Below are 25,011 nucleotides of genomic sequence, written 5' to 3'. Positions count from 1 at the left end.
TCCACAGTCGGGCACAAATACTGCTTCTTCTATCCTCCGGTAACCTCCGGTAACCTCCCAAAGGCCTCTGTTCATCCCTCTCTCTATTTTGCCTTCTCTGCCCTTCCAAGCAGAAGGCAGACCCCTGTGTGCACTTCAGTGACATTTGACAGACATTTGCTGAAGGAACAAGATGGAAACAAGAGAGGGTAACTACCAAGGTGACTATGAAGGAGGGTGGGCATGTGAAAGCTATGGGAAAACGTATGTTCTCTGATCCTTTAAGGCTCACTGATGTGAACCTTCCATGAAGCATAACCCTGGTGGACGGGGCTCCTGGGCAGGTCAGTGGGTTAAGAGTGTGCCTTTGGCTCATGAGCCCGGAGTCCGGGGATCCAGCCTCACATTGGGCTCCCTGTTATGGGGAGTACATATTAGAACTACTTGGGAACTTTTAACAAATATGTTAAAAGAGTGTGCCCTGTATTTGTGCACCTGTACGGGTGCAGTGGGGAGTCTGCTTCTACCCTGCTGTCCCCCCCCCCCCCCCGTTTATGTGTTCTCTCTTGCTCTTTTGCTCTCTCAAATAAATAAAATAGTAAATTAAAAAAAGAAAAAAAGCCTTGTGGGCAAGTCTTACTCTGAAATAAACAAAAGGTCACCTATCATTCCAACAAGGTGGCCAGAAAAAAAAAAAAAATCTGGACAAAGGGGGCTATGTTTTCAAAGAGCAATGCATTATGCCATGAAAGAAATGAAAGACAAAAATAGAAGCCTTCCCGGGAACCCAAGTCTGTTCTAGTAGGTTCCCCCTCCAAGCTAGGGAGCACCCTTACCACCTCTACCTACACACACACTCTATGTCAGAACCAGAGCGGCACGGCCGTGACCGTGTACATTTCACAACACAGGCACGAGAACACACACACCTCTCCCCAGTCGTAAGGAACAGGACAGCAAGGTACAAGAATGCTTGGATAAAGTCTTTTCCAAATGTTTTTGAAAAGTTCATCATCAAACTACAAACAAAGGAGACTCAAATATCATCGCTAAGTTCTCACTCTAGACATCCTTTGCCCAAGGGAAAAGGGCAATAAAAAGAGGTTATGGATCCTCACAAATCCTTCCTTCTCCTTCCCGTTAACTTCTGGAAACCTCTTCCTCTCACAGCAGGACGAGGAGAACATAACCACAAATACCTCAGACTCTGTAAGATCTTGGATCTCCGCTGGGCCAGCAAGCAAGGGCAGCCTTTGGAATTGGGAAAAGCCCAAGCAAACAAAATAACACGGCCTCGCTCCCATCATCTGCTAAAGCAAAATAAAGATGCTGCCCCGTTTGGTTTTATATTTGCATAGCTTTCCAGAATCCTCTGCTCCACAGTCACATCCGTGTCCTACGCGGTTCTTGAGAGAGGCTCTTGTGACAGAGCCCCGGACAGCACACAGCGCGTCTTGGGTGGGACCAATGTCACCCTCACAACCGCTCCAGCTGGCATTCTCCTCAGAGCTCATGTCAACACTGCCCTCTGGGGAGGTCTGCGGCACAGGAACTCCTCACTCGACCTGCTAACAGGCGACCATGCTGCAGGCCCCCCACCCCTACCCCCGGCCGGTCCAGCGAGCCCGCATCCCAGCTGTGCACACACCTCACCCCCTTACTCAGCCCTGCCCTGACTTCCCTGCCAACTGTCACTTTCTGTTTCCTTCCCCGCCCTGGTAAAAATAACTTCCTCTTCGAGTGTCTAAATCTGTATGTGATTTTACACACATTTTCTGGCACATCGTTGGCTGAATTTTGACACCAAAGCAGAATGAAATCGCATGAAATCTGCAATCATCTTTCTGTAGAACTCCAACCAGATGAGTCAGTTTCACTTGTTTTTCCCAGATATTGAGAAAACACTCCCAGGCAAGATGCTGCATTCTGAGTGTGCGACATCAGTGTCTTCTGCCCTGCTTCTTACAGACTCAGCAAAGTGTCGGTGATGGAGGGAGGCAAAGCAGGCACAGGGCGCTGCTGGGGGTTGACTGTGTGAGGTTCACTGGCTCCGGTTGTGAGTGTGGAGAAGGGCATCTCAGTGAGCAGCCCACCCAACACAAAGGTGGCACCAAAAACTCACCAAGACTTCAGTATTTCGGGCCTGTGTCAGTGGTCCCGAGAGCTACCCTGCCTCCCCTCCCCTATCATAACACACAGTGGTGATGGATGTGCTGGTCATTCTCAGAAGAGGATGGGTTAGAAGAGGCACTTCTTTTTTTTTTTTTTTTTTTTTTTTAAAGATTTTATTTATTTATTTGACAGATAGAGACCACAAGCAGGCAGAGAGGCAGGCAGAGAGAGAGGAGGAAGCAGGCTCCCTGCCGAGCAGAGAGCCCAATGCGGGGCTTGATCCCAAGACCCTGGGATCATGACCTGAGCTGAAAGCAGAGGCTTTAACCCACTGAGCCACCCAGGTGCCCCAGAAGAGGCACTTCTGACAGTGAGTCCTCTCCGCAAAGTAGGCTTGCGAGCAGAGGCAGCTGGAAGTTTCCTTAGTTCTACAGGCCAGCGAAGGGCTCCAGAGACAGAGGCAAGTGGTTAAGGTACTTAAGAGAATGGAGGCCATTTTGTCTTCTCATACACTTACTGGCCCTCTGTGTTTCCTTGTCTCTGAACTGCCTGCTCATATTCTTTGCCCATTTATCTCATGAATTATTTCTCCTTTCAATTGATTTATTGAACATTTACATAGCTACATATTAATCCCATTTCCTAGAGAAACATCTGTCCCCAGTCTGGGTCTTCTGCCTTATTTATAGGGTACCATTGTTCAGAAGGCTCTACTTTTACAGTCTTTTATTTTTTTCCTTTGTTGTTTGCACTGTCTATGTCTGAAGGTGACTTCAGATGAGGAACTACTGAGATCTACATCTATGTTTCTGGACAATATTTCTGTGAGGGGAATGACAGTCATCTTCTTATCCTCAGTCCTCTGAAAGATGATACAGTCCAATAGACTATTCCGTGTAGCTTCCAGAAGAACTAGCAGAAGCAGACGGAAGTAGCTCGCCACATCATAACGTGCTCCCTCGGCCATTGGAGCTATCCACAGTGGAACAGGATGTTCGGTAGCTGGCAGCAGAGAGAGGCTGTGAGACCCTACTTCAAAAAACAGAACATACTTATTCCTACCCATTTTCCTTCTTTCTTTCTCTCACATTGTTAGACTCTGAATGCTGGAAAGACATGTCTTCCTCTGCTTTCTCTCTCTGACTTTCTAGGGGCATTCTGTTTCCCACAATTTCTGCAATAAGATTCTCCCAGTATTGCCTAGATAGGCTGTTGCAGCTTGGTGACATTGGGGGAGTGGTGCCAATTTTAATGAAGACAAAGCAACAAAAACAACAACGAAACAGAAAGCTATGATTAAGACTTTGAAAATAATGGCCTAAAAAGTTATTGTGTCTTCTACTTGCCTTAGTCACTAGATTCCTACAATCATTTAAATAAGCATTTGGTACCAAAGGAAAGAGCCTTACGATTTTAGTTGCTGCAGTTAAATGGGTTCTTATCTCTTTGAACACGTGATTTTAAGAGTAGGCAGGACTTGAGGTGTCTGGGTGGCTCGGTGGGTTAAGTGTCAGACTCAATTTCAGTTCAGATCATGATCTCATGGTCGTGAGATGGAACCTGGCATTGGGCTCTGCGCTCATCGCAGAGTCTGCTTGTCCCACTCCCTCTGCTCCTCCTGCTGTGCGGTCTTTCACTCCCTCACTCTCTCCTCTCTCTACATATAAAATAAACAAATAAATAAAAATCCTTAAAAAAAATAAAAAGAGTAGGCAGAACCTTAGACAACACCTCCTTCAGTGATTCTAAAAAGAAAAGAGGCAGCATCTCCTGGGGCTACATATAAAAATCACCTAGAGACTCTCTTTGAAGAACCCCAAATCCACCCCTATTTTCCCATTCCTGGCCACTGGGTCATAGTCTTAGATGGACCATCAAGTCCATATGGAAACCCTACAGCTGATGGGGGTCAAAGCAGGAAGCTCCACGTTGGAATTGCAAGGTCATGGTTTTTCTAAACAAAATTTAACTTTCTATTAAATAATGTAAAATCACCTTTGCTTTCAGCTTCTCCAGGACATGAGTGACCAGCTACAGCAGAGAGAGTGATGGCCTGTGGATCTCACACGTGTCAGCACCCAGGGAAGGCAGGGAAGGTCCAGGCAACAGGAAGAAGCAGAATATGCAAAACAGAGGCAAGTTCACCAGCCTCCCCTCAAAGACAGGATCCGTGACTCCGTGACTCAGGTCCACTGCTCTAGTCCTGACCTCCAACAGAAGGGAAGCAGGAACAGAGAAAAGCAAGCGGCCGTACTGCGGGACCTGGTAGTTCCATCTTAAGTGAGAGAAGTTCTCACAGCTGTCACAGTGTCAGCCTGGCATTCTGATTGCTTGATAGGGCATGAGTTACAGACCCTGTCCTCAAACAGCGGGCCATCCCAGAGCATCGGCTGCACCATACCCCCTCTGCACAACTATTTTTATTTGATAAATGTGGGGTTGGGGGGAAAAAGATAAATGTGGATAAGTTCAAAGCATGCTGTGCACAGAATGTGTTCTTTCAAGACTGTTTCCAGGAAGCAACAGAGAGAAGAAGTTGGAAGGTTGGTGTGTGTATAATTAATGGGGCAAATGACTGGGACTGGCCAGCTGTTGAAATGCCCTCACCAATCTGAGGGCGCGGGTGACGAGATAAGCCACAAGAACTCTAGTTTAGTACATTCATAGTTCTCAGTTAGGATAGGTCTGCACGTTCCAGCAGGATGGGTTTGCATGGGTGTGCGTCCCCGTGCATGGATGCATTCATGCCAGAAGGAAAGGGAGCCTGAGAAAAGCAAAGGACCAAGTGAGAAAATGGACATTTGTTGAATCCGAATGCCAGGCCCTGGGTTAGATATTTATCCTATAAAACAACACTTATCAAGCCCATCGTATAGCTCAACACACCTGAAGTTCAGAGAAGTTAAGACAATTGCCCAAGTTCTCCCAGGTAAGTAGTAGCGCAGGAATTCACATCAAAATCTCTGCTCTAAAGCCTCTGTTCTTCCTGACGTCTGATGCTTCTGGCCCACAGGCCTTCCATGAATATTTGTTGAATGACTGAACAAAATAATTTATGTGTTTCAGAACACTTTCTTTTTTATTGTTATCAAGACTATGAAAGTCATACTCACCGAGCTAGAGAAAAAAAAAAAAAATCAGTGGTGTTTCCAGAAATGCAGTAGGGCTAAATATAAAATAATTACTTAAATTACTCACCAATGAGTGAAGTAAGAATTGCTTAATCAAAGCCTCGACTTAAGGGGATATTAATACCCTTCCTCAAACAAGGGTCAATGGGTTTGTGCACCGAGCCCTAATTTTATTTTGTCCTAATTTGCCCTTTAAATCCATTTGCTCAGGACTTCAAAAACCATGTCATCTTTTGGTCTCATCTCCTTAAAGACAAAAAGTCATGCTGGCAATGGACTAGCTAATTTAATACAAATCACTAGGTAAGGAAGACACTGTCTTAGAGAGAGTAATAACCCATCTGCAAGCTCCTGAAACAACTGGTCAGGGTTTGGGAAAACGACAAGAAACAAGAAGTCTGCTTTCTAGTCATATGCAGCCAAAGCTCTAGACTGAGCTCAGATATTCTTGATTATACAGGAAGAACTCTGTAAATGTAATTCCAAATCTCCACAGGTAAAAGGCGGACAATTATCCCCATGCACAGAGGAAATCTTTACAGAACTCTATGTCATAGTGGCTTTAATATCTTTGCTTGGAACATATGCTTCAAACAGCCAAGAAGAGAAGAGACAGGAAGAGACAGGCCGTAGACATCACCTGAGCTTAAGTCTTTCCTGGCACTCCTCCTCATGTTCTCTACTTAAAATAGAGACCAAACGAAACAGGATGTGGAACCTTCACGAAGAACAGTCTGCTCAGCAAATATACGGAATCCACAGATAGTTCCTGAGGGTCTGTGTGGAGCACCCAGGAGAGGTGTTAGAGTAGAGATGGAAGGTATTGGAGAAGCTTCCTCCTTCCAAGGAGCTTGCCTACAAACTATCAAAACACAAGGTAGACTATCACAACTTCAGACATGACCATGAACTAATGACGGGAGTTCAGAGATCATCATTGGAATGTGGGCTTCCTAAACCATCAGCAGAGGGGCTGTTGCAGAAGTGTAGCCACATAATGAGACCAGAAAAATAAGGCAGGGTCTGTCTCTGGGAAATTACAGACAACACTAAACAGCTGTCTGGTTCCCAGGTCACTTTCAATAGGAGAGTGTTACACACTATGCAAATTGAGCCTCTGCCAAGCACATAGAATTGACTGTACCTATCCTAAAGCTTCTCATTTTGATAACACATATTTTTAAAACATACTAAAAACATCTAACACTTTTAGGAAAAGCAACTAGTATTTCTTTCTAAAATCCGTAAGTTAATTTACTAAAGAGAAACACACATAATCCTGTTCCTATATATGTGTCCTCTATGTTGTAGCACAGTGTGAATAAGAAATGAACTGAATATGACTTCTAATTTTATGAGAATGTCCAAGATCTCCTTGGGAGCCTTGTAGTACTTGTATAATGGACATGAAGTACCCAAATGTTTTCCCCTACTGAGCTTATCAGCTCCATTACAGTGAGCAAATATAAGACAAAATACATCTATTGTACTATAATCTGCTGTTCAAAATTAGCTAAACACATATTTCACATATAAGTCACAGTAATCTTTGTGACATCTATAAAATGGGTTGGTGCCAGCTCCACATAAAGCTTCATACATGATAGCTAAACGTAGACAACCAAAATGTTTCCGATTCAAAGTGATCCATGATGGTAAACAAGACCCCCCAAAATTCTTTTGAAGAGATCCTTGGTTTTGGTTAATTGTTAGGAATTTATTTAGAATGTACTAAATACCCAGACAGTGTTCTTAGCACTTTGAAGGTGACTAAAGAATGAAACTGTTTTGCCCCTTGAGAATTTACACACCTATAATAGTGAACAATCCATAACAGTATTGGGTTTCAGCCAGTACCATCTTTTGCAACTTCAAAATGAATAGCAGAATTATATATTTGACAAGGGTCTAGTATCCAGAATATATAAAGAACCCTTAACACTCAAAAACACAGCCCAATTCAAAAATGGATGAAGGGGGTTGCCGGGGTGGCAAAGCAATGGACCCTTGGTTTTGGCTCAGGTCATGATCTTCATCACGAGATCAAGCCCCACATTGGGCTCCACACTCAGTATAGAGTCCGCTTGAGATTTTCTCTCCTCCTGTCTCAGCCCCTCCTCCATGTACACTCTTGCTCTCTAAAATACATCTTTAAAAAAAAAAAAAAAGTGGGCAAAGGATGTGAATACACATTTTTCCAAAGAAGATATACAACGGCCAATAAATACATGAAAAGATGCTCAACATCACTCATCATTAGGCAAATGCAAAACAAAAGCACAATGAAATACCATGTCACAACCATTAAGGGTAATGATAATCAAAATAATGAAAAATAACAAGTGTTGATGGGAATGCAGAAAAACTCAAACTCTCGGGGTGCCTGGGTGGTTCAGTGGGTTAAAGCCTCTGCCTTCGGCTCAGGTCATGATCTCAGGGTCCTGGGATCGAGCCCTGCGTCGGGCTCTCTGCTCGGCGGGGAGCCTGCTTCCCTCCTCTCTCTGCCTGACTCTCTGCCTACTGGTGATCTCTGTCAAATAAATAAATAACATCTTTAAAACAAAAAACAACTCAAACTCTCATACACTGCTGGTGGGGTTTACAATGGTGCAGCCTCTGTGAAAAGCAGCTTGGTGGTTCCTCAATAAATGAAATATAGAATTACCATACGACCTAGCGATCCACTTCCAAGTATATACCCCAAGGAACAGAAAATAGGTCTTTAAGCTAAAAAACCTGTCCACAAATATTCATAGAAGATAGAAACAACCCAAATGTCCATCAACCTATAATGGATAAACAAAATGTGGTCTATCCCGTGGACTATTATTCTGCCATTAACAGGACTGAAGTTGGGATACATGCTAGAACATGAATGAACCACAACAACAATAAGCCAAGCAAAAGAAGCCAATCACAAAGGCCACATATTGCATGGTTTTATCTCTAGGAGATGTCCAGAACCAGCCAATCTATAGAGACAGACTGTAGATGAGAGTTGACTTAGGGCTGAGGAGATGGAGGAACAGGTGACAGTCAAACGGTGCGGGGTTTCTCTTTGTGCTGATGAAAATTCTCTAACATCAACTATAGGAATGGTTGTGTTTGCCTATGCATATACTAAAAACTATCAAACTTTTAAGAACTTTAAATGTCTGAATTGTGTGATTTCTAAATCATACATTAAGAAAACTTTTAACAATGAAAAGTAATACCAAAATGGGCTTCATTTGGAATTTTCTTACCCAACAGTCTCTACATTTTTTAAATTTTTTGGTGGAATAGTTGTGCTTGGGTCTCCACTTCTAATAAATGAAAGGGTTTATGGTGATCATTGCTGCAAGCTGAGTTTCTATAACAAAAATCAATACAGGTAAGACATTTCTTTGTGGTCCAGTCTAAACACCTTTCAAAATAGAAACACAAGCAAAAGCAGAAAGAGCAAGGGATAACTTCTCACAATTCAAGCAGCCATGCTCTGTCAAATAAGATGCCTTTTCACTGTCCATCACTGCTCCCCTTCAGGACAGCTGCAGAGCAAACTACAGTGTCTGTCCCTGAACTACCCTCGGGGGAAGCAGAAGATACTGTTTCTTCTGGGGCCCAACAAGCTTGACCACTTTCCTCCTGGTTTCTCAAACACAAAGCCAACTAGTGTTTTAAACCTGGATTGATGACAGGGAATTTGAGGAAAGATAGCATCCAGATAATACATATTTATACAGACTTTTAAACAATTCATACTAAGACTAGTCTACATCAAAAATAGTTGACAAGGCAGAATGCTTTTTGCCATTCATGCCATGTGTTTACAGAACAGTCTGCCATAGCTGAATTCCATTTTCTGTCCTTCCTCTAATACAGGGCCACTGTGTCCCCAGCCAACACTATAGGACACATTTGCAGCTATGAACAAGAATGCCATTTTCTTTTTATGTCAACAATTTCTATTGATCACATCACATTTAATCCATTCATTTCCTACATTGCTGTCTGGGGCCCAGAGCAGCTATATTTAAACCATGCCTGATGTGCAGAAGAAAAATTAAATTTGACTTTTAAGGTTGAAAGAAATGATTTTGTAATGGATCTGGGTCTCTATTTTTCACATTTTCTTTAAATTGGTTTAAACCTGGAGAACTTCAAATTCGATGAAGTTCCGCCTCTTTCTCTCTCGTTTTTTGACTGGAAATTGCCAGGCTCATATAGAATATATATAAAGATTGACAATTCTGAAAACTGAAATAGAAGTAGTGTATCTCCCTTTAAAGTAGTATAATTTAAAAAATGGAAAGGAAAGCATGTCAATTTGAGATCGACCCAACAGATTCAGTTCCCATAAAGGCTAAATGCCATATCCAAAGCTTGATGGTAAATCATTAGTTTGCCAGTTGTAGAAGATGGGTAGTAAGCCATCTGGCTTTATTCAGTTTACATCAGGGTAACGAGTGTTATTCCAAGTTTCTGGTATTTCCACAGCTCATAAGTAATGAGACTACCGGCAGAGGCTATATCATAACCTAATTTCTGGGGGAGATTTTACTTGATTTTTATTTGTTTTCCATAGCAAATCAAGGTCTGAATGCCACTTCAAAAAGGCAAAGAATTTCACTGAATTAGAAAAACAATGGTCCCCAAGCTTAAGGATAGCCATTTGCCAAAACCCACGCATTTTACCCCACTGTATGTGTTTGTTCTCCCTCGACCCATCTCAAGGAGGTAAAAAATCAAGACCACAGTTATTCCTGCAAAATCCACCCTGCTCCCAACTTACTTTGATTTTTTCAAATCCATTGCCGCAGAAAGTACCTTTAAGGAGAAGACACTTTGCCCATTCCCAAACAAACGAGAAAACAAGAACTGTTTGACCCAGCTTCTGTGGGAAGAGAAAGCATCATCAGTGCCTCCTTTCCCTTTCCTTCCCCAATATTCCTTCTGGTTGCCAGCTTCACTCCATTCCACGTATCTCCTAACCTCCAAGAGTTTAAACCAGCTGGAGCTGCAGCTGTTGGCTGGTCCTTCCCTTGAAACAATGGGGCTTAAGCAGCAAAGCAGATGCATTTTTAAAAGTTGATCTGTAAAAAATAAAACCATGCACATCGCCTCTCTTGTACCTCCCTTCTTTCACTCAACTATATAGGAGGCATTCTAAAAGGAAAGCTTTGCCCTGGAACAATGGTTCTCCAACTTCAGACTGCATCAGAGTCACCTGGAAGACTTGCTTAAATACAGACGGCTGGGTCCTGGGCCCAGACTCTTTTTCATTCTGTTGGTCTGGAATGAGCCCCGAGAATCTGCATTTGCAACAAGTTTCCAGGTGATTGCTGCTGGTCCAGGGACCACACACTGAAAACTACTAGCCTAGACAAAGAACAACCTGCTAAAGGAAGACAGAAAGTTCAGGAATTTAAGATTGTAATTGACCGCACCCCCCCTCCCAGGTGTGTGGCTCTGGGAGAGCTGAGTTCGCTGGTACAGGGAAATTAATGCAGGAACACGGAGTTAAGAGCAGACAGACCAGCTGCTTGACTTATTTTCCTTCTCTGCTGGCCCTTCAAGATACTCATATTAAAAGTATCAAAGAAAGTGAAATTATGCAAATACATAATGAGATTATTTTTAGCCAGTCAGCTCTTCAGATTCCCCTCTCATTTTGGCTGCTTGTAGAGTTATGCAATAGGTGCTCAAAGCAGACAGATTGGGGTTCAAGTCCTGCCTTACCGGCTGTGTGTCCTTCAGCAAGTCTGTGAATCTCTGTGTTCTCATTTCTCTCACACTAAAAATGGTGTTTGTAACAACAGTCGAAGCTTACTGTAATATTGGTATGTGGGTACAATTTCACTCTGCATGTGTGTTTACTGGAACATACACAATGAATGTTAGCTTTTATCATGAATGGTCCTATCTTCTGGATTTGCTGTGAGAATATTCAATATGTTAAATATCATATGACCTATTTGATACAATAGGTTCAGTTTATTGTCATAAATATCAAGTAGCTACTATGTGGAGTTGTATTATATTATTTAAGTATATTAAAATAAGTTCCTGTCAAGAAAATTTTTTGCTATAAATATTTCAATTTGGAAAATTTTGACTTTATATGAACTTACATTTAAGGAAAATAGTTGTCTCCAAAATTGCCTAACTCAGGAAATTGAGAGGATATGTTTACTAACCACGAATTTTGTTTTGACAGACACTAAAATAATAGAATGGAGGAAACAAGGGGTAAGTATTCTGCAGACACCTTGGCCTTATATTATTAAGGGTATATTTTAGACCCTCTTAAGACCACAAGCACACTTTCGCCCCCAAATCATTATATTTATGTAACAAAACAACAGGGAGCAAATTCGGCCAAGGTGTCTTATTTTCAGTTTACAGTGATATCATTTTTTTCACCCATCATGTCAGTCAGAAACTTGATGATGAGTTAGTAGTAGCAGGAGCCATGTTTGCCCCATAAGTTCTTCCCAGTTCCCTGAGTGAATGCATCCTTCTAGTAACTGAGCCCCCAAATTTATCAGGTCTCATTTTTTGAAATATAGTATGAAAGCACTCAATTCTGGGAACAACAGACTCTGGCTCAATTTTCAAAAGGTTAACATGCTGGATAGTTCAGTTTCTTGATTTTGCCCCTGGTATAGCTTTGTTCTTTCTACCTCTCAGGACTTCCTGCCCCTGAGAAGGGATCAGAAACACAACATTTCAGGACCTGGGTGGAGGTCTGAGATACAACCTAGTCCAGCCCCTAACTTTTACTAATGAAAAAGCTAAGGCCCAGCAAGTTTGAGTGCCCTGCCTAAAGCCAAGTGCTCTTGAGGACACTAAAAACAGATACCCTTATTCCCCATCCACTGTTTTTCCTGCTTCAATGGCCTCCACATTTTGCTTAAGGGGAATTTCAACAAAGAATTCATCATCAGATTTTATAGACCCCTGGACTTCAAAAACACTTCCCAATGCCAGTTAATGCTGAGATGTTGTTAACTCTTAAAAAAGGAAAGAAAGAAAAAGGAAGGAAAAAAAGTTAGCTTTGGAGCACTAGCAGGTGTCTCAATCTAAGAAGCTACCGAGACTCCAAAATCCAGAACTCAGGGAGAGAAGAGATTTGATTCCCTAATAAAAGTGCATATTATCCCAAATCCTCTAAGAAACCAGATGCTAAGGATTGTGCTTTGGAAATCTGCTTGGACAATATTTTCCGTAAAGCATCTTAAAAAACCATAGCTCTCCGAAGTTTCTACTGAAACCTTTAAAATCTGAGCTTCTCTACATGGAAGGAACATGATTTTACCTGCTTTTATATATCAAAACGCTCCCGACACAGCCTGCTAGCTAGACCTGTGGCTTCTGCGAATTGGGGGGGGGGGGACTTTTGAGGTGAAGTGTGGCAGCCTCCAGCCAACTGGAGTCTTTCGGCCCGATATGGTCCAGCGCTTCAGAGGCTTCCCTTTGCACACCGGCTCCCGGCAGGCAGATGCCGGATGTTTGCCGGGTGGCTCAGGTTCATCACCTCGGACCTTTGCGAGGAGCTGGCGGCTCCCCTGCCTCCCCCCCCCCCCAGCCCCCCCACCCCCCGCCCCTGCAAAACCTCTTCTGGCCACGACGGGTGAGAGATCTGCAGCCTCCCTGGGTCTGGGCGCGCGCCAGCCGCGGTCCGGGGACCTGGGCTTGCGCTTGCCTGGCTCTGGCACCGCCCTCCCCGCACCTCAGAGCTGCGGGTCACGCCCTCTCTCTGCAGCCGCTCTTTTCTCCCTGGGTGCAACCCCTTCCTCACCTCTGCTAAAAATAGGCGGCCTCGCTTTTAAGAAACCAAGCGCAAGCCCTCCCCCCCCCCCCCCCCCAAAAAAGTTCTGACTTGAAAAACACATGCAGCGCAGAGGTTCTTCAGGTCAAAGTAGGCGACACTGCCAGCCAGGCTGACCCGCGCCCTCGGATAGCCCCGGACCGCCCCCTCCCTGGGCGCGGCGGCTCCCCGCGTCCCCCTCGCTGTTGCCGAAAGACAAGCCAGCCCAGGGTCAGCACGGAGCCCGAAAACTGCCTCTGGGCCACTGAGCTGACAAGCAGGAGGGGGACTCGCGGGGAGGAACTGGCAGAAGCAAGCGGGGTGAGGAGCGAACCCCAACCCCCGCACGACCCGGAGTGCTCACGGGACTGAGGACGAGTGTCACTGACCATGCCCCGAGCCCGGGGGCCGGGGTGCTTTCCCCTCTCCGCTCCCCACATCTCCCGGCCAGAAAACACACACTCGTACACACCCACAAACACACACGCCTGCACTCCGCCCCAGACCGAGAGGCAGAGGCGGGGAAGGTATGCGGTGCCCAGTCCGGGGTACCTGCCCCGCGCGCCACCCAGGCAGCGCCTCCGCCTCGGGGCAGAGGGACCGACGCGCGGGAGAAAGCCGGCACCCGGGAGTCCCACTTGGGGAGGCTCGGGGCGCCGGCGGGCGGTCGCAGCGCCACAAGTCCCCGGCGTCCCTCTACCCACCCCACCCCCCGCACAAGTTCGCGCGGCCGGCGCCGCCCTCGCCCGCCCCCCTTCCTTACCCAAATACTGCCGCAGGTCGAGCAGGAAGCGAGGGGGTCCGCCGCTGAGCTGATAGAAGAGGGAGCCCAGGCAGAAGACCAGCAGGGTGGCCATGCAGAAGCCGTAGTCCCGGAGGGAGAAGCGCAGGAAAGGCAGCAGGGAGACCCGGCGCTTCCAGCTGCCCAGGCCTGGAGGGGCGCCCCCCAGAGGGGCCCCATGGGGCCAGGGATCCGCGCCGCCGCCGGGATGCTGCTGCTTTTTCTTCATCGCCTGCTCCGCCGCCTCGCACAGCCTGCCCGTGCCAGGAAAAGGTCACCCATCCGCCTGCGAGGAGGAGAGCCCGGCCGCCCGGCTGCACATGGGAAGGGCCGCGCGGAGGGCAGCCCGGGTGGGGGCGGGGAGGGGCCGAAGTTGCCGGGCTCAGGAGACTTTCCTCGGCATGGTCCCCGCCGCCGCGGCCCGAGCGGCCGAGGTGCCCGGCCCCGGCTCGGCCCGCGCCCGCTAGCGCCCCCGCGCCCCGCGCCCAGCAGCGCCTCGGGCTCGCTCGCGGCCGCCGGGGCTCGCCTCCAGCGCCAGCGTGGACCCCACCGGCTTTGTGTCTGTCGGTCTCGGCGGGTTTTGTCCCGGTTCAGACTCCTCTAAAAGACGGCAGGGAGGAACAGGAGGCGGACACCAGCCCCTCGCTCCACCTCCTTGACAGGGGTTTTCCTTCTTCCCCTCCCCTTTCCCTCTCCGGCTCTCCGCAGTCCTCTCTCCTCCCTCTTCCCTCCCTCTCCGCGCTCGGGTCTCCGGGTTTCTCCCGGGTGTCACGTTACTGCCTCTGACCGAGGGACGAAGGGGGGGGGGCGATTATTCGCAACTAGGAAGAAAGTTTCTGGGTGTTTTTCTCCTTCTCCCTTGCTCTACAATCTGGCCTCAGTTTCTGCGCCACCAGCGACCTCTTGGGGGCCCCGCTCACTTCCCTCTTGTAAACAGTCCTCGGGCAGGAAGAAGCACGACTTCTTTAACTGTATCTGTATTTTTTATTTTTTATTTTTTATTTTTTTTCATTTCGGAAACTTGATTCTCCTTCTGTATCCTGAGCGGCTACAAAAAGCCAGTAAAAGGTACTTGGGTATATATTCCAGGCTTCACTGAGATGGTCAAAGAGCAAGTGGAGTGAATTAAAATTAAACATGCCCCATGGGGCCAGGCTCAGCGCCCCGACTCCTGGAAGAGAAAGGGAAGAGGACGCTCTCTTGCTCACCCTGACTCTTCAGCTACTCCTCCAGAGAGCTGCTCCTCCACGTAGCAACCAGAGAGGCAAGACTCAAGGAGGTCCTTCCTCTAGCAGAGATGAAGGGGAAGAACCCTTACATACCCCATTTCCCTTCATTCCGTGGGAAGCCTCTGGGCCTGAAAGAAAACCCCCCAAGGTAGAAAGATGGCATCCCACACAGATCTGGCAACCGGAGGTGGGCGATGCACGAAAGGGGTGCTCTCATCAGCTACACTTTCAGTAAGAATCATTTGTTGCTGTATAGAGAAGCTGCACCACCTGAGGCTAAAGTGACTTGCCCAAAGACACAGAGCTCCTAGGAATTGGGTTGGCAGTCACACTCATCATATCTGTCCCACCCTCAAGCCCACTATCCTAACCACTGCACTGCACTATCTCCCAGCCAGGATCCTTTTCCCATAATTTGCACAGCGATTGCAGGAAAAGATATAGCTCACTGAGCCCAGGCCGCCTTGAGAAACGGACACCTTGAGTTTTGGTGCCCTCATCTCTGGCTCCTCTCTCATTCCAATAGCAGAGGACCAGTGGCAAGGAAGAATCAGCAGCCAGGACCTCTATGAAGACTGTTTTCCTGAAAACCTTTTTAAAGGTGGGTATCTGAAAACGTTTCCGTGGAAAATTGGGGAATAGGATCCTAAAAGCAAGAGCTTATAATCTAAGAGTAATGGAATTTAACTGTAATCCATACGTACCTGTCGCTCCTGCTCTGAAACAATGAAGACACATAGAGAGAGTTAGACACTGGAGAGAGTTAGAGATGAGGTGGGTCGTCACACACACATACACACACACACACACACACACACACACACTCTACTTCCCAGTTCTCTGTCTTAGCCCACTTCCTCAGGGATCAGACGGCTGCTTTGGGATCCCAAGGGAAGGAAAATCCCTTTATTGTCACCAAAAATCCTGAATAGACTCTTAATGGTTTGTTTCACATTTATTCTGTGAATCAGAGATTTATTTGGATTAATATGCACATTTGAGAAATGTGAATGCCCCCGAGAGAATTGAGGCAATCAGTCATTGCCCATTAATGCAAATTACTTTAATCACCACACTGAGTAGCCCAGAATAGGCTCTCAATTAATAATTTTTGCGTTAATGAAGAGGGACCAAGGGGTGGGAAAGCAAAGCAATGTTGATGATGTTTCAGAGACCACCTTTGACAAATCAGACCTGTACCTGTGGCCTAGCTCTGTGAGATGAATGTTTTTCATTAGATGTACCGTGCAAGGTCCTGCGTGCTTGCAAGGCCTGCCCAGGGTCTAGAGACTTCTCTCCCGGAACAATTTGGGAAAGCTTCCAGTTCTTTCCCCTCAGCAAAGGAATGTGAGCAAGAGTGAGATTATAACAGGGAGACGAGGCAGGAAGAAAGGAAATAAACAGCTGTAAAAGTAAGTAAATATGGGAAAAAGTGTTTTTTTTTTCAATTGTGAAAAAGTTATGAGGCAAGGACAAGGGGATGAGGCCCAGCTTTGAAGAAACACACTGTGACATGAAGTTAGAAAGAAAAAAAAAAAAAACAGGTCAGTTTTTAAAAGATTGCGTTAATGGACTAATCACCTTTAAAAACTCAGGAAGGAAAAAAATAAAAATAAAAATTCAAGAAGGGAAAGAAACCAAGAAACAAAGAAGTTCCACATGGGAAAAAATGCCTGGTATTTTGGGGGGTAAAACTTTGGGGGTAAAACTTTGCTCTTTGAAGTCCTTTAAATGTCCCATTAAAACAAAACCAAAAAAAAATAAAATAAATTTATCTGAAGTACTTATACTGATGAATGGTATCTTTATTCAAGCCTTTTATAAATCAGCTCGTTATACTTTAACACCTTGACCTCCATTCAGTACCTTGGACTTCTCCATCCCTTCTTTCTTCAATGACTTTCTTTCTCTCATCTGAACCCCTCATTTTCAACAATAGCCCCCTCCAACCATCAGTTCCTGTCCTTCTGCTTAGCTCCTTGAGTGTCCACACTCTGGCCATTTCTCGGCCTTTTCAGGAGCCCTCAACTTTTCCATCCATCATTCGGCTTGTGTGTTCACTTGCTTCCTTCTCCAATTTTGATTCCTGATCCTTCCTTGTGATCCCCAACTTGCAGACACCCCTTTGTTCATTCCCTACGTCCTTTCATTTTGTATGGTCCGTACTTGCCTGGCAAAACCCTGTGAGACCCAACGGTGCCACCAGACTGGACTACAGGAAGACATACAGTGTGGGTAATCGCTTTGCTTTAAATTAGCCCAAATGTCCAGCGAAGCTCACTCATTGCTACCCAGCAAACCCACAATCTAAAATGACTGCTTCACCCTTCTGTCTCTCTCCTCCCATCTCCACCCTCTACCTCCATCCCTTCAGTCTCGGCTGATGACCTGGCCTCATGCTTTATTGAGAAAATGGAAGCATTGGACAGCAGCGCCTCCATTTTTCCACCAGTGTATGGCCCACGCTTTCTATCTGCCATCCCATCTCACTGTGTCTCTTCCTGCTTCTAGCAAGGTCAACTCGTCACTGCTCTGGACTCTTGATTGCGCCCTAGCCCAGCCCCACACCCCCACATGCTCTCTTTCCAGCCTTCTGCCTCTCTGTAATTAATGACACTATCAAGACACTTGACACAAAACCTGGAAGTCTTCCTTACTTCTTCTCCTCCCCTCACTCCCATGTCTCACCCATCTGCAAATCGTAAATGTTCTACCTTCAAAAACATAACAAGAATCTGACTTCCTGTGCTACATCTCTGGTCCACCAGCTCTGTCACCTGGAGCATTGCCGTGGGCTCTGGTATCAGTTATATTCAGGTTCAGCTGGGTTGAACTAAAAAAAATCCCAAATAACAATGGCTTGAACAACATGGGGGTGCATTTCTCCCTGTGAAGAATCCAGAAATAGGCAGGGCAGAGCGGGTGAGGCATCTCCATGCTTTCATCAGGGAGCTGTGGGAGTTTTCTGTTCCACCATCCTCATTTTAAATGTCACCTGAGGATTCAAGATGGCCACTGAAGCACCAGCCCTTATGTTTATGTTCTCGGCTGGCAACAGGAGGAAGCAAAAGAAGAAAAAGACCTCCTCCCAACCGAGTATGTTGTTTTTAAACACTGTTCCAAAAATGCTACCCATCATCTTCTTATAGTTCTTTGGCCAGAACGTAGCCACAAGACTATGGTCCAGTTCTAAGGGAGATCCAATAAACAGATTTAAGCTGGGCACACAGCCGCCACCAAATAATCAGGGTTCTGGTACTAAAATAGGAAAGGACAGGTGGCAATTAAATGGCCACCAGAAGTTCCTGCCTTTCCGCCTTCCTGCTCCCAACCTCTCGCTTTCTATTCACCATCCTCACAACAGCCAGAATGTCACTCCTCTGCTCTAAACTTGCCCATGGCTCCCACAACACAGAGAGGAAAAGCCCAAGTCATTCCCGTACCCTTTGCAATCTGGCCCCATTGTCTCTCTGACCTCATCTCCTATCACTTCTCCCTGGGCATCCTGCCCCATCGTTGTTCGCCAAACAAAACTTGCTCCTCTATCTGGGCCTTTCCATTTGTGGACCTGTCTAGAAAGTTCTTTCCCCAGATCTATACGTGGCTTGCCCTTTACCTTCCTTCCAGTCTCTGTCCAGCTCTACCTTATCAAACCAGACTTCCCTAACTGCCCCATATATAATGTGCACACACACCGACATTCCTTATTCCCTTCACCTCCTTTTATTTTCTTCATAGAACTTACCATAATCTGAAATGCTGGTATTTTTCATTTGGTGTCTATCTCCCTTCCCTGGAAAATAAATATCCTGATTTTGTCTCATTCATTAACTGTTCTTTCCCCAGAACCTAGGCTAGTGCTGACACTGGCTCTTCACTCAATAAATATTTGTTGACAGAAAAGTTAGCTTCTAATATGAAGGAATTGAATGAGGTTCATTGAGTCAAATCTCATTATTCCGTGGCTGGCCAGTTGGGGATTAGAGGTAGGGGGAATGGAGGGCAGGTCTGTATAGTGCTAGAACATCCAAGTAATCACCAAAGGAAATGTTTGACATTAGAAATATATTATGAAAAGGGAAAAAAAAAAAGATGGAAGGAAGGGAGGAAGGAGAGAATGAAGGAAGGAAGGAAGGAATCCTCATCACCTCCATGACCCCCAGTCTAATCAGCAATTCAGCCATTCCCTATGAATATGAACACCTCATGGAATCATAAAAGGAAAATGAACCCGTGAGTCTTGCTTGGTGTTACCATTCCCCTTGACAGAAGTACCCCTTATCTTCAGCACTGTTGCTCATTTCAGGGATTGAGGAATTCACTCTCTTGGAAAGCCAAATTCCCTGAGCTTTGACTCTGGAAGACCACTGGGTGATATTTGCATCCTCTTCTTTCACTGCCTTGCTAAAAGTAGGACTGTTTCCAGGAAAGTTTTTGAGTTGGAATGCCTATTGCAATGATGGTAAGTTACAAGCCAGCCTGATCTGTTTCTCGGCCTTGGAATTGTGTAGTCAAATGAGTGGTAAACAAGGTTTTAGTAAGATTAAAATTTCATGGGTTTCCAGGCTTGTGGATCCTCGGTCATTGTGTCCATGGGACTTGGTCTTGGGTTCTCTGAACACTAACCAGTGTGCAGCACATAACTACACGCACATCAAGAACAAGGGTGCTCTCCAGCTACAAACCTGCATTGTTCTTCTCCCTCTCTTGTGGAGATAAAGCATAAACACAGAAACAAGCAAAGAAAGAAAATATTCAACAAAAGGGACAAAATATCTTAAATATCAGATATTTTGTAATTAATAATAATAGCCAAACTGCTAACATCAGTATGTTTATAGCATGTTCTAATCCCTTTATATGAATTAAGTCATTTAATCCTCACAACAACTTTGTGTTTTAAGTTCTATTATCTTCCCCATTTACAGATGAAAATAAAAACCGTAAGAATAATGAATATTACCTATGGGAGACCTGGTCTGGGAAGGCTCCCTGGAAGAGAAGACACATGAACTGGATTGCAGGGTGAGTAGGATTTATAGCTGGGCAGTAGCCCAGAGGCCATTCCAAGTAACAAAACAGGCTGAGAAAGATCACAAAAATGTGTCTGGAGGACCATGGTGAGCCTACCCAGAGAAGAAAGGTGGAGATCTGTGGCTGCATCGTTGCTAAGAATGGGGGACCTCAATCACAAGAAACCAACTGTCGTTGGTCCAAAGCTTCCTTAGAGATTCTCCCCCTTGTGCCAGTGCTCATAGGCCTCTTAGATCTTAGGCAAGTGTTCAGCAGAAACTCTTGATTCTATTTCAATTAAACAGATGCTGCAGAGAAAATAATGTTAATACAGGGAATGTGCAAAAGACAGGCATGAGTTAGCTTTTTGCAGTAAGAAACCACTTATCCAAAACAGACACTGTTGCGTAGTCCTAACACAACACTGTGCAAGTCCAACTCTTCCAACTCTGAGAAAAGGGAGGGCCCCTAACAGGCATTTTTCTTTCCATAGTGAATTTTTTTTAGAAGTCTTTATTCAGTTGGGGTGCCTGGGTGCTCAATCGGTTAAGTGTTTGACTCTGGGTTTCAGCTCAGGTTGTGATCTCAGCGTCCAAGATGGAGTCCCCATTAGGCTCCCCTGGGGAGTCTGCTTCTCCTCTCCCTCCCCCTTTACCTCTGCTCCTATTTATGTACACACACACACACACACTCTCTCTCTCTCTTTCTCTCTCAAATAAATCTTTTTTTTTTAAAAAAGTCTTTGTTTTGTCTACATGAAAAGCCTTAAAAATTAAGTTTGTTTACAATCAAAGAAAAACATTCTTAATAAGTCCAAGCATTGAATGTCTTACCTTAATAGGTAAGAGCTTTATTGCTTTAACAGTGCTGATTGTTGTTTGGGCCACATTTTTAGATCTCTTAGCAGTATAAATTATTACATTAACCTTAGAGCGGATTGTCTAGCTGATTTATTTTTCACCATGCTCCTAAGAGGTTCTATAGTACATCCAAGTTTTTGTTTATATTTTTCCTATAAAAATTCTTGACTAGACCTTTAATCTATGTTAATATAGTTTAAAATTAATATATTCATTTCAATCATGTAATAAATAAGCAGGTAGCACTATTGTGTGCCTACCACTCTGCTAATTACCACAAAGCAAAACAGAAAAGTGTCAGACCAGATGTTCAACCTTCAAAGAATTCACCATCTTTTCAGGAAGAAAGGATTGTCTTAAGTGAAGAAATTTGACAATATTGTAAGGCATTATTAAATGCTAAATTGCTTGTTACATACTATAAGAAGTAAAGTCATTAAAATCTTTAGTGAAGTTGAATATTCAATTCAATTCCAAAAGGAATACTTATTCCTTGATTTTGAAAGTTGTCTTACCAATCATTCCTCTTTGAGTATGAGAGTGGTTTTTTTGTTGTTTTTGTTTGTTTGTTTGTTTTTTAAGTAAGCTCCATGTCCAGTGTGGAGCCCAGTGCAGGCTTTGAACTCACAACCCTGAGATCAAGACTTGAGCTGAGATCAAGCTCAGCAGACTGAAGCACTCAGGTATCCCAGAAAGTGATTTTTAGATTTCAGAGTTGCTTCTAGGCAAATATAATGAATAAGATACATGATCCAATTGGCCACTATTTTTGGTCCCAGAGCAGTGGGTCTCTGAAGTCATGGTTACAAGTTCCTTGTGTAGCTTTTACATTGACTGTGTCTGATGCACACTATTGGTGGGGAGGAAGCCAGCTGTCAGGCCAGGGAGATGGAGGAGTCCGTAGGGGGCAAGAACAGCCTGGCAAAGTGGAACTTACATGGGGCCTCTAGAGACATCATTTCCAATAACTAGCTGAATAATTCTTTTGCAGATGAACTTCGTGTAGAACTTTGTGTAATACAGTATTACTGGTCTATTATGAAATATGCCTTGTGCTTTTCATGCAGCTGAGCATGAACATAAATTCCAACCCAATCATTTATCACAAGATAATTTTTTTTTGCTTTTAATTAGTTAGTGATTTGATGGGCTCATTTGCCTTGCTTAAAAAGCATAAAAATAAAGTAATAGAGTGGGTTTTTTTTTTCAAAATTGTTAATCCAAATGAGTGTCGTCACCCTCAAATTATGGATACTTGTTTAAATCCCAATGTCATCGCTTAAAATATAAAAATATGACACTTTCTTTATTTCCTGTTAACTGATCTCATCTTACTCCAGAGGCCTTTTCCCTAGAGCAGCAGAGGTTGAGGATGGCAGGAATCTCTTCCAGATCAGCCTCTTCTGGTTGGAAACAATCTCTTTCCCATCGCATTTACTATGCTTTGTCACTTTGGGGTCAGTATTCAGTCAAATTCAAGGTGCAAATTCCCTGCAAAGGCCCTCCTCTTCCCAGGAAAAATGGTTTTGTGTTGGGAACATTTAGTGCTTCATCAAGGGAGGTGTGATGCTCTGGTGACCCCCTCGGCCACTGCAGTCCATGGCTGGTCACCTCTCCATTTGCTGTCTGCTTCTTACTGGTGTGGCTCCCAGTGGAGGGCCATCTGCTTAACCACCTCTCCTCACCCTGCATGATGTGGCCACCAGCTCTGAATAGCCAGTCACTTTCTGTTGGCCCACCACTACTTTGAGGGACCACCAGAACTTTTCTGGATCTCAGTGTGTCCATTTCAGGCCTCCTCTGCTTAGAATCCTTCCTCACCCCCTTCTAACCTCTGGCTTGTTGGCACTGTTTTAATCCAGTGATTCTCCAGAAGGCTTAATATCTCTCGCATCTGTTCCAAGAGAGTGTGAACAAACCCTACCATTGTGAGCTGTAGTATTTTGGACCTGGAGTGGTACAGCCAAGAAAAATGTTTCTCATAACCTGCTTTCTCTCTCTCTCTCTCTCTTTTACTGTCTTCCAGCTCAGCCCCCATGAACCTGAAATGCTTTCTATGTCAATGTTAACAAAAGAGCTATAGGCAAAGAAAGTAAAAGGCCAGGGAAATCATTCAAACTGTAACATCTTCATTATGCCTCTTTGGGCCTTTTATTTCTGAATTTCCTTTTGTGTTGTCAGTTTCTTGAAGGGCATGTACCTTCATCCTTTGAAGATTGATTTGATTTTTAGAGACAGCCAGAAGTATTCCAAGACAAATGTGTTGAATGAAATGGATGAGATACTTGGTCAGTAGACTAAGGCATTGATAGAAGGGAGGAAAAGGAAACACAAAGGAAAGGAGAGGGAAAAAAAAGAAGGCAGCTGAGGAGTTGCACGCACTGAAAATAGTCAGGAGCTGATAACAGGTGTTATCACCTGTCCTTTCCTGACCAGGACATTGAAGGCCTGTCTCATGCAGACTCCCTGTTGAGCAAGAGCCCAATGTGTAGCTCAATCCCACGACCCTGAGATCATGACCTGATCTGAAACCCAGAGTCAGATGTCCAACCAAGTGAACCACCCAGGCATCCCAAGAACAAATGTATTTAAAATCAAAAGTTGCACTGCACAGCTATCCCTAAGGACTGGCTACTGTGATGGCACCTAAAGGCTCTGCTGGAAAGTGTGTCAGTATTTTCTCTGTTTTTTTTTTGTTTGTTTGTTTAACAAATTGTAATAGACCATTCGTATTTATGGAGTGAAAAGAGAAAAAATTGAAGTCACACACTCACCAGTTGCTTTTACATGATTTCTCAGTTCACCTTTTACTTTTACTTAGCTGTGTAGCCATGTAGCTACAGAGTTGAATCTCTGGCCAAACTTGATTCCTCATTTCCAAAATCCCTGTCACTTCACAGTGTTAAGTTGGCACTTTCCTCATTTTAGAGGTCATCGTCCAGTGTTAATGTGTTAGAGCCGAAATCAATGTAGAAGTGATATCCTTTTCCCTCCCTTTTTAACAGTTCTTAACAATGTCATTAGTCCTTGTTCAATGGGCATGTCACATACCTTCCTGTCTTCCAGAGAAAAATATTGCTCAAGCTTTGCAAAGTACTTTAAAATAATTTTTTGAAGAACAGCCAAAAAGTGAACTATGAAGATAGAGAGTCAGCTCTCCAGTAAAAAATCTTAGCAGAATAAAGATTCCCAAGGTCATCTTAATAGGATTTGTAAGGAAATATTAGAATTTGAAGCATAATCTTCCAGCTCTGCAAATTACCAGCTTTCTGACATAAGGTCAATTACTGAACCCCTTTGTACCTCAGTTTTCACTTCTGTAAAGAATGGATAATAAGATCTATCCTCCTCAGCTCACAGAGCTCTTAACTGGTTCAGGATGAGACTTACCTAGTGGAAGAAACCCATCACCAGCTAGCTGCTTTTCTCTTTATGTAGTGAGGTGATGCAAGAAATTATCCTACCCAGGAAAAATGTATTGCCAAATATAGGGTAGTACGAACTCTCAAACAGCAGACAATTTGGAGAGTGGAAGAAGCATGGGTCTTGGTCTAGAACTTACCTGGGGATAAATGTGATCTTGAGCAAGTAATCTGAGTGTGTTCTGAGCCTCATTGCCATTACCCATAAGATACAGTGAAGCACCTAGCATTTAGTGATGAAATTAAATACATTTTTATCTGATGCCAGGTACATGGAAATTGAAGTGCAAAAAAAAAATTATTTTTAAAGATGAAGAATGTAGAATCTAATTAAATTACATAATTGGCACAAATTTATATTATTTGCAAGTGGCAACACTAGAACATAAAAACAGATCTTATGAATCTGTCTCTAATACATTTTCTACAATAAAGTAAAATTTATTTGGGCATAACCCCTTTGAGTCTCTGACAAATCTATGAACACTCTTCCCCCAAAAAATGCACAAAATTTTTGCAAATAATTTCAGCTCACCCATGGACCTTCAAAGAGATCATGGACCCAGATTAAGAACCCCTGTACTACAAACTGTGGTCTGTCCTAAATACTTCTGGTAAATTTGCCAAATAAGAATATCATTTTTCTGTCCTTATGTCAAAGACTAGGTAGATTTCATGGTCTTAAAGATGTA

At 44.4% G+C, this 25,011-nt stretch overlaps 1 protein-coding gene across 1 annotated transcript in view; it reads right to left on the bottom strand.

The window, feature by feature from the left end:
• Positions 1 to 14,528, bottom strand: part of UST (uronyl 2-sulfotransferase) — a 298,377-nt gene extending 283,849 nt beyond the window's left edge. The window contains exon 1 of the mRNA XM_059400914.1: positions 13,778 to 14,528. Within this exon, the coding sequence (XP_059256897.1) occupies positions 13,778 to 14,024 (247 nt within the window). The 5' untranslated portion in view covers positions 14,025 to 14,528. The remainder of the gene's footprint in view (positions 1 to 13,777) is intronic.
• Positions 14,529 to 25,011: the final 10,483 nt, after the last annotated feature.

The sequence above is a fragment of the Mustela nigripes genome, chromosome 5 (assembly GCF_022355385.1).
Source record: "Mustela nigripes isolate SB6536 chromosome 5, MUSNIG.SB6536, whole genome shotgun sequence".
NCBI lineage: Eukaryota > Metazoa > Chordata > Mammalia > Carnivora > Mustelidae > Mustela > Mustela nigripes.
This window is presented reverse-complemented; position numbering and strand designations above follow the sequence as displayed.